Raw genomic sequence first — 11072 nt, 5'->3', positions numbered from 1 at the left:
ACAAGTATACATATGTAACAAACCTGCACGTTATGCACATGTACCCTAGAACTTAAAGTATAATAAAAAAATAAATAAAAAATAAAAAATGAAACAAGTATACATATGTAACAAACCTGCACGTTATGCACATGTACCCTAGAACTTAAAGTATAATAAAAAAATAAATAAAAAATAAAAAATGAAAAAAATATATTTTTCTATTGAATATGTATATCTATATATCTTTAATAAACTATTACAGTATTTTTAGGCAGATAGTGTTGTGGTCACATGGCTGATACAAATAGAAACACCGATAGGGGTGAATATCTTGCTCCTGTCTTTCCAAGCTACAAGAAAGGGAAAAGAAGACCTGGTGACAGAGTTTTGTTTTGTTTGTTTGTTTGTTAGAGACAGAGTCTTGCTGTCGTCCAGGCTGGAGTGCAGTGGTACAATTTTGGCTCACTGCAAGCTCTACCTCCCAGGTTCACGCCATTCTCCTGCCTCAACCTCCCAAGTAGCTGGGACTACAGGCACCCGCCACCACGCCTGGCTAATTTTTTGTATGTTTAGTAAAGACGGGGTTTCACCATGTTAGCCAGAATGGTCTCAATCTCCTGACCTCGTGATCCGCCCGCCTTGGCCTCCCAAAGTTCAGGGATTACAGGAGTGAGCCATGGCACCTGGCCAGGAAGAGTGTTCTTGCTGTGAGTCATGTGTTCAAAAAGGCATAAACTTCTGATGCATGGCTGACTGGCAGAGACTTGGGATCATTCCAGGGATGGGAGGTACAGACTGACTAACCAGTGACACACCCAATCAGACTATCGTCAAGCAAATCTTCTTCATCAGAGAGAAAAAAAAAAAAAAAAAAGAGTGTTTTCATTTGAATATTTCTAAGATTGTCATCATAAGATGAGTAACTGGGAAATTACTGATATCATTAGCTGTTTATGTCTCAACTGAATATGTTTAGAAAAGAGGAATAATTCTGCTAGAACCCAGAGCAAAACAAGATCATGGACATTGATCAAGTGATACATCTTTCATATTTTTAAAATATATATAATAAGGCAGTCTACATGAGCACTAAGAAATACTGAAGAAAGACAGATTAATGAACACTACTAATAAAATTCATAGCACATTATAACAAGGAGCTAAAATCACCTCATAAACACTTGTCAACCCTTTTATTAATTAGAAAAGCAAAAATATCAGACAGTGTTCCCATCTCACTGTTTAGTAAAACCAAGAGAGACTACAGTCATAGACTTTCATCAAGGGAGTATTCTTTATCCCCCAACTCACTAGATGCCACAGTCAAACTAAACGACACTAAAATGACTAATATGAAGATACTAACTTCAATAGTCAATCAGATTAAAAGGCAATGCACACACATAACTATCCTCATTACTCAAATGTATATCCTGTCTGAAACCACAGTGCATGGTTTATCCCCACTTTAGACTATCTGAAATGTCAGTACACTTCCAGTTGAGTGAAAGCTGTAATAAGCTATTCGAACTTTTGACTTTGATATTTCAGAACACCAGTTCAAAAGAAAAGAGTACTACTAATGGATTTTTTAAAAACTGCTGAGATTACTGGATTAAATATTAAGAAAACTATTTAATGGTGGTAATGAATGAGAATGCCTAGAGGTTTCTAACAGGCAACAAGCAGAACTTGTATGTCACAAGAAATATGATTCTGGCAGTGAGCCAGACAGAAGTCAGTCTTTTCCTGTATGAAAATGAATTCAGGTTTTAAAAATATCCTAATCATATTTCAGCTAAAACTTGGGATCTCTAGTGGGTAAAATATCCTCAAAGACAGAGAGCTTACTATATTTACCATTAATTAAAAAGTCAGGGCTTGTAATACCAGACCTCTGAACAGCTGACTTTGTTTTCCTCTCAGGCATTATATATAACGCAGGTGGATGTAGCCACAAACAGCAGTGCCTACTTAATCATTTCAGAGTGCAACCAGCCAGGCCTTCCTCAGTTACAGGTTTCATACTAAATATAGTTATCTGGACTTTTTATTCGTTAACACCACAGCTTTTAGATGAATGTGTCATCATTAACCAGTGGCTATAAGCAATGTGATTCACAATTTACAGAAATATTTTTAATAAAAATATTATGGAGTACTTTGGTGTCCCACAGTAAATTACAATTGCTGATTACCATGGCTTCAGATTTACTGAAGCTACTTTTGGGAAACATTAATTTAAAGAATACTGGGTACTAAGAGATTGATTAGACTTATGTGGCAATGCACAAAACTCCAAACTGGTGTTATTCCAATTAGAAAGCAGTATTAGAATGAGCTTTGGAAGTCTGAGAATTAAAGTGACTTTTTAAAAAACTAATATATCTCTAATCATTCAACCAAATGTTTGCTATTGCTATTAAGGTAGAAATTACATATTTCTTCTAGCCTGTACTGCCTGTGCTCACAACAGTTTTTCATCAACTCTGAATATCCTCCCTAGTCACACTACACTGATCTTTTCAGGCTCGGTATAGCTTTTGGAAATCACTTCTAATCATTCAGAGCCCAGGCTGGTGCATAAGGTGCATTTTAAGTCAAAACCTGGGTGTCACTATCAAACATGTTTAATGACCTATTTGTGGGGTCAATGCCCCAAAAGTGGGACCCCTAAAATATTATGGGCAATAGTTCATTACTGGAAATATATAACCTACAAAGTTACTTCTTTGAAAAGATCATATATTTGAGATATATGCTTTTGTAAATCTAGAAAGATTCCATGCTTCATAGACACACTTCCTTGTAGGCACAAACCCACCCAATTCCTATTCAGACTTGTGGGGTGTACGGTTGATGGCTTCTTTTTTTTATTGCAAACATTTAAATAACAACTAAAGTAGTTTGCAGGTCACATAGCTCTTTCTAACAGGCATTGTTTACCCTCCATCTTCTAAACATTACTAGAATACATTTAAATCATACAGTTTTCAGATTAAGATAAAATAACTTCCCTTTAGTGACCATTTGGGCTATGTGGTCTACTTAAATTAGTTTAAACACTATTTGACTCATTGTCAAACTAACTGAAAATTATTCACGTTCCAATGAATGTGACATTGGAAGATCACAAGAAACACACTTTAAACTTTATTCCTGGCCCTTATGCACATATCTGTCCTATACATGTCACCTATACATTAGGGGAAACCACATGAAATTGACACTTCTGTAGGTCACAAATGGTTAAATATCAGCAACTTCATATGGAACAAATTAATAATATCACCCTAACACAAAGAAGTTGGAACACCTGTCAACAGAGCTGACAAGATAGAGACTGTTATTTACATGCCATCATCTAGCAACAACTTGTACATATACAAAGTTTGATAGTTTATAAAAACCTTAAAATATATATTGTTGAACTCAGCAACTCTGTGAATTAGGCACATCAGGTACCTTGATCTCCACTTTACAGATGAGAAAATAAGGCTCAAATGTTAAGTCACTTGGTCAAATGTTCAAAGATGTGAAGTCACTTATTCAAAGGTCCAAAAGTAATGGAGTGAGAAATCTAACCTAGGCCCTTTGACTCCAGACCTTTTGCTGCAAACAACTCCTTCAAAAGGATAATCAAAATCTCTAAGTACTAGTGCATACACTCTCACTGCCTACATGTGGACAGATAGCACAAACACTTGTGCGATAAGTGTCTAGATTGAAATAATTAAGTGCTTTCAAAAATGTGGGTGAGTATTCAAGTACATTCTTATAATTTATTTGCTCGCTTCTGCAATGTCTACCTTCACCCAGGATTTCATCCTTATGCCTCACAGGCCTGCCTCTCCCTTATTCCCAAAGGTCACATACTTGGCTAACTGTACTATGCATCCATTGGGGAGCAAAATATTACACTACACATACAATGCAGGCCTTATACCATCAATCATGGTACTAGCCTATGTTACCTCTTTGTAAGCGAAGTCTGGGGTGTTGTTCTCAATGGTATCTTCATTGAATGAATGGTCCATAACTCAAACTGATTTTGGTAATGTAATGACTACTCCACTTAGAGCTGAAAAGAAAAATCTACCACTCCAATCATCATGATTTATTGATGAAGCAAAGATTTTGTGTATTAACTTCTAAACCAGGCAATTCTACCCATTAGAATATTCAGACTAAGAGATCGATGGTAAAATGTCATAAGGCTTCCTTCTCAATCACCCACCCCCTACTGGTCCACCACGCAATAGAATCTTTCTTGTTTACTAATTAAAAATAATATATATTTTACCAGTGCTGTCTTTAGATACAGAGACTGATAACCCCTTCTTCCTACTGTCTCGTACTGTGTGGTATCAATTTGCAGGGATCAAATCTCACCAGTGACCAAGAACACACATCTGTGACTACGGTGGCCATGGGAGAAGACAAACACCTCATCACTCACACTCACACACACACACACATACACACACACACACACACATCTTTGCTTTTGAATTATTTTTTAGATACTTTAAATACTTACTCACACAGCAGAACACCGTTTTCTAGAGAGGCTCGAAAATCTTTTGTTTCAAAATTCTTCTCTGTCACTGCCTGAAAGACAGGTTTGGGTGTCAATTTTCTCTTAAGCAGGGATAACACACAAGTCAAATTCAGTATTAGATTAATTAATATGCATTTAATGTTATACTTGAAGGATCTGCATATATAGATTGTTATATCCTATAATCTGTTCCTTATAGTAATATGTACTGTTTGTTTTATGTTACAAAGAGATAGTTTAACCATTTTAGTATGACAAATATATGCAGGAACAAATCACAATGAGTGTTTTTGGTAATATAATCATTTTATTGGATGATACATGAAAGTTAAGAGCTAAACTAAATTTTCAACATATTTTATATATTTTTTAAAAACCTATGGGTGATCTATTCTAATAAGAGTGAATAAAAACAGCTTAAGACAGAAACTCAAAATACCAACTACACTGAATACACAAATCTTTCATTTCAATTCCATCTTTATATTCCTTAAATTTCATTACAAAGCAAAACAGCAGAGGGCATGACACTTCTTGAAATTATTTATGAAATTGTCCTAACTGATGTAAAGAACCATTTATTGAAATATCCTAGGGAGAAGACTATTAAATCCTGGGCGCAGAGAACAAATAGAAAGCAAGGTGAGATGGTGAATATTTTAAACAGACAATTCCCAACTTAAGGAATTACAGAGGAACAGGCACCTGCAGTTACCACCACCAATAATGTTGGTGAAAACTCTAGGAAAATATCTAGATTCTCTCTCTAAAGCGGGAGGTGGTTGGGATAGAAAAGGGGATTCCACAAGGGAAATAGTAGCAGAGAAAATGAAGGTCACAGTGGGGAACAGCTGCTCTAAGTACAACCCTTGGGACTGAGTCCCGGCTAGAGCGGAGGGCAGGGACCAACGGCAGTGACATCAGCTGTCCTGGAGATGCAGCCACCACCTAAGAGCAGGAGTAGTCCTTGCTCCACCTGCCACTTCAGAAAGAAATACATTTCTGATACCCTGAACTGGAAAGTCACCAATCTTAAATCCCAGGTTGGCTCCAGGCCTCAATGAAGGGACCTTTACCACCATCCGCTAGCTGACCTCACTGCTGCCAGCTTCACAGTCCCCCTAAAATCCCTGTGTGTCTTCATTCTGCATCTCTCCAGAGTACCCAACATTGCTGCAGCTAGACATGATATCTGTTAACAGACAAAATAATGGTTGTGTTTCTCAGAAGTTGGTCTATACATTTGGACAGGAGCCTGGGCCAGGAGGCAACAGGAAGAGGTAGATCCTTCTTATACTTGGCATTAATCTACAGAAAGGCTGCACTGCTGCTTTACTTAAACAAAGGCTGAGTGTCTGTTACAGGCACTACCTGAATGCTGGGTAGGAATTTACCGGAAAAAAAAAAATGTTTTAAAGGCAGGCAGCTCTTCCCTCAAGGAGTCCACAGCCTCATAAGAAAAACATAATGTTTAGGCCGGGCGCGGTGGCTCACGCCTGTAATCCCAGCACTTTGGGAGGCTGAGGTGGGCGGATCACAAGGTCAGTAGATCGAGACCATCCTGGCTAACACGGTGAAACCCAATCTCTGCTAAAAATACAAAAAAATCGGCAGGCGTGGTGGCGGGCGCCTGCAGTCCCAGCTACCCCGGATGCTGAGGCTGGAGAATGGCGTGAACCCAGGAGGCGGAGCTTGCATTGAGCCGAGATGGGGCGACTGCACTCCAGCCTGGGTGACAGAGCGAGACTCCATCTCAAAGAAATAAAAAATAAAAATAAATAAATAAATAAATAAACAAGAAAAACATAATGTTTAAAGCACAGTTAAAGAGAATGACACATTCTTCTGAAAATAACTCTGAGAGGACCCTGGATTATCCCACCAACCTGTGCAACACAAACTATTTTGAATTTTCCCCAAATTGTTCCAAAACAAACTCAAGGGGAGTGCAGATCTCAGCTACAGAAAAAGTTGTAACATGTCATTCATCTGGAAACTCCCATGCAAAGCCAAAAAGCATGAAATAGGCCCAGAAACATCCAACACAAATGTTAAAACCCATTTTCTCTAGTCATAGCAAAGCCCCTCAGAGCCACTGACACTTACTACAATCTGGCAATTATATTCCCAAATCAATACAGATTCAAAGCAGTGATTTAGAAGAAAGAAAGGCTGTGTCCTGCAGACATTGGATAGCAGTGAAGAATGACAGTCACAGCAATGAAAGGGCCAATCAAGAGGGCAGCGTGTAGCAAGTGGCAAAATGGAAAGAAAAAGAACTGAAGTCTGACCAAAACAAAGTAAGTTCAAATTCCACATTCACTACCTAATAACTGTGTGATCTTAAGCAAGTTACATAACCTCTCTGCACTCCAATCTGCTCATCTGAAGCAGGGAAAATATCACCTGCTTATTATTTTGTAGTGGCTGAAATGTGCAATCAAGTTCTTGAGGGTGGTTAAACAGCACATGCCAAACCTCCGTATGTGCATTGACCCTGAAGTTACAACTCTGACAATACTCCAGTAATTAATCCTCAGAAACACACCTCCACATCATATAGACATGGCTGAGTTAGTTATATTTAGAATATCCTTTAACAAAGTGGGAAAAATGGAATATTCAAAGCTATTCAGAAAACCCAACTATCCATAATGGTTCATCTCCCCCAAAAAGACAACAGAAAGGCCAGATCATGTGTAGTAGACTTCAGATCCCCTCATATATCCAAATATTGATGTACTCTTGTACTTATATACTTTCCAAAATCTAAATAATGATGATAAAAGACAAGATTCCATTTGCACAGTATTTATATTTTTTTAAAAGACAATATAAAAACTAAATGAAGGTTTTAAATAATAGCTTATATTTTGAGGACATGGCAATCTGGCATGCCCTGTACACCACTGAAGGTAAGATAAAATGATACCACAATTCTAGAAGGTAATTTGTGATGTGTATCAGAAGTCTTAAATATGCATATTCTCCCAGGTGCAGGATCTAGGAATTTATACTAGGACAACAGGACAAGCACACAGATCAGAACTGTTTCACAGCATTCTGTAGAATAAATAGCAACAATTACAAATACCCTGAATGCCCAGCAATAAGAAATTGATTACATTATGATATAGCCATAAAACAGAAAATGACACGAAATTGAAATTCATGTCATAAAAGTGAATGTATTACTTTTTGTAAAGAATACTTCTTATTTAAAAAGCAATTTATGAAAAATACGTGGAGTATAATCCCACTTTCTGTAACTCTCTAAGAATGTATCACAAGTAAACATGGAATAAATATACTAACAGTAATTATTTCTAAGTTGTAGAATTACACTTATTTTTAATATTAATTTTTGTTTATATTCTTTAAAGACTATATGTAATAAATTTACATATAAATTTATTAATATAAAAGAACAACATTCAAAAGAAGTCAAAACCAATCAGATTTAGGTCAATTTACTAAATCTCCTGTACCTAAAGGAACAAAGAATAGAAGAAGCTGACACCAGTTTTTGTCCTAGGTAATTTTTCTCATTATCTATGCAATCCACATAATCCTTAAATTTAATAATCCTATTATGTCCATTTCACCAGGATGAAATTCGAGGCTCAGAACATTTAACTTTCTAGAAAGTTACAGAACCACCCACATGAAACAGACACCAAAAACCAACAGCATTTTATAAGTACTCAGTAAAAGAGTAACTCAACTACATTAGACTCTAAAGTATTTATAGGCTAAGAAAAATAAATTATCTTCAATTTATTTAGAAATTTTTAAATTAGGGTATTTTACCATATAATACACCTTCAAACATAATCCTCCTCTGTTAAGGGTATAGAAGGTAGATCAGTAAATAAAAATGTTCAATTAATCTTTTTATCCAATTTTCCTGGATACAAAGATGTGTTAACATATAATGACTGTGTGTGTGTATGGGTGTAGGTGAGAGAGAGAAAGAGAGTAAAAATATAATACTCTAAACTTCAGTATAAGATAAATTCTCTTTAAATATTTTACCAGTTTTGTGGGCATTTTCATGAACATTATAAAACATTCGTACTGCACATACTAGCTACTCCAACCTCAATAAGTCGAAAAATCTAATTAAGTTTTTAATTAGCAACTCTTATACCATACAATTGTAAACTCACTAAGACTCCCTCTAAAACAAAACAAAAATTTTTATGAGTTTAAAACCAAAAGAAGAAAGCACAATTTTACAGCAGGACTATTAGGTCTACAGAGGCTGCCTCAGCTACTTACCTTAAGTCACAACATGATGTCAATGGTGGCCTGCTGAGGCCAAGTAGGGGCTCTGGAACTAGGATGCCTGAGTTTAAAGTCCTGCTCTGCCACTTTCTACCTGCAATTCTGAACAAGCTATGTAACATCTTAGTTATCCCATGTGTGAAATGGAGATGTACCTATCTCACAGGGTTATGGTGAGGATTAAATGAGATAATACGCATGAAACACTTAGCACTTGCCTGACTCAAGAGAAGCACTCACAAATGCTAGCTGTTATTATCACCTGTTACTATCCATCTGTAGACTGAAAGTAAGAAGCTGCATCTTAGCAGACAAATGTCTGTTTTGCCAGATGCAACATCTTTTATTTAAAGGAAGAAACTGAGTTATCAAATTATTTTCTGTGTTCTGACAACATTGCAAAAGTTATAAATCTACAAACCATCTCAAAATGCAGTGAAAGTAGGTCGTTTAAAAATAAGAATAAATCACACTTTAAATGTGAATTCATTCTTATGTTGAGAATTCCGTATTCTGAAAGAAATTACAGTATTTTAAAAGAACTGTTTATCTAGTAGTTCTAATCTAACAATTACTCATTCAGTTTTTCTATAATTTTGAACCTTACTCATTAGCAAGTTATTTAAGGTGTGACACATTTCACGTAATGCTGCTGTGATTCATAGAAACCGCATAAATAGAGACCACGTGTTTCCCACTTATCAAAAGTCAACACAAACAGGAGTGATGACTATGTCGTCAAACAGCCACACCCTGCCTTCTATACCATTTTTTCCTTCTCTTTCTTGTTTGTCCCTTTCCATATTTTCCTAAGGCAGTTAAATAAAATCATCCCCACCTAAAATAACCTGAGGAGATACACGTTAGGAGAGAACGACTGAGGTTTAATCCTGGACCTATCTCACACGACACACTTCTAAATCACCACTCAGTCCCTTAATTTTAAAAGGGAAATTAATATTTGCCCTATCTACTTTACAGTACACAAGTGACTTGTGAAGACATTTCGACTCCTCTGGGAAAAAAGGCTACATATCCCAGTGTAGGCTCGTGCTTCCAGCCACCCTGTGGCAAAGAAGCTAGGAAGTGACTGGGCCAAGTGTGAGGCTGTTCGGGCTTCCTCTGAGGTTGTAATTAGCCTACCCCAGCATATGAAGGGCGGAGCAGCCTCCCGAGGGCATATTCCACACAAACACCTCTGCCAAACCTGTCTTACCACCTGTGGCCTCCGAAGAAGCCCTTAGTAGGAAGTTATTAAAAAGCAGGTTCTATGGAAGAAAATATCTATCAGATAAATATTAAGGCAATAATTGCCAAGTGTATAAATTTCAAGAAACACCATTTCTTTTGCTATGAGGTATATTCATTTCCTAAACAAATGGGAATTATCTTCATACCCTTTACAGTTTTGTTTATGGTTTTATTTTAATCCTCTTGCTTGATAAGATTTCTCGCCAGTGTAAGCAACAAGTTTCCCCAAAGCTCTATCGCTCAGTTCCAGTTCTGATTGCATAATCCACATGACTTAAATCCCAAACATTCTGGGAGCTTCTTGAAGACCACTTCATACCAGACTGGTTATCAGCAAAATGCCTGTACTATGAGCCAGCAGGCACTTCTCTCCTTTAACTTTTTCCATTTCTGTTAAGCAGCCATGTAAAAGGCGCCTAGAATCCCAAAAGCACTCTCCACCATATTTGTGTGCAAACCACTGTGCAAAAAGAAAAACATTGTTTGAGCTTGTATTCAAAGCTGGAGAGAGGTGTTTGCTGACAAAAATTAGGCTCTGAGCTTCAACTGGGCTCACAGTTGATTTCAAATTAAGTTACTTACTAATGGATAGATCAACTACTAGGTCATGATACTTAAGATACAAACCATCATTACACCAATCATTTCAACATTAGTAATGAGAAACAAAAAAATCCCAACAAACATTAACTTTAGAAACCACTGTGGTACAGACAAACCACATCATAAAACAATTCCCAAGAGCCGTGTTTGCCATAACTTCTCATTCAAGGAGATAACTAAGTGTTCACATATCATGACCTTATAATGAGATAGCACAGGGCATTGTTTCTGCAGGAAGAAGCCCCAGGCTGGTATAAATGGAGGAGCTGGATGCCTTCTCTAAAGCTGTCAATCAATTAAAAACTCCCCTCTTTACTCCATTCATTAAACTTCATTTTTGAAACAACTATTATATGATCCCCATGACTCCACAAAACACATCAAATTT

The 11072-nt window shown here is 36.8% G+C and overlaps 1 protein-coding gene across 1 annotated transcript in view; it reads right to left on the bottom strand.

Moving 5' to 3' along the window:
• The window catches only part of LOC105512432 (LIM domain only protein 7), a 194271-nt gene that overhangs the window by 109031 nt on the left and 74168 nt on the right, over window positions 1-11072 (bottom strand). The window contains exon 2 of the mRNA XM_011942886.1: window positions 4523-4593. Coding sequence (XP_011798276.1) covers window positions 4523-4593 — 71 coding nt within the window. The remainder of the gene's footprint in view (window positions 1-4522; window positions 4594-11072) is intronic.

Source organism: Colobus angolensis, unplaced genomic scaffold (assembly GCF_000951035.1).
Source record: "Colobus angolensis palliatus isolate OR3802 unplaced genomic scaffold, Cang.pa_1.0 Scaffold211, whole genome shotgun sequence".
NCBI lineage: Eukaryota > Metazoa > Chordata > Mammalia > Primates > Cercopithecidae > Colobus > Colobus angolensis.
This window is presented reverse-complemented; position numbering and strand designations above follow the sequence as displayed.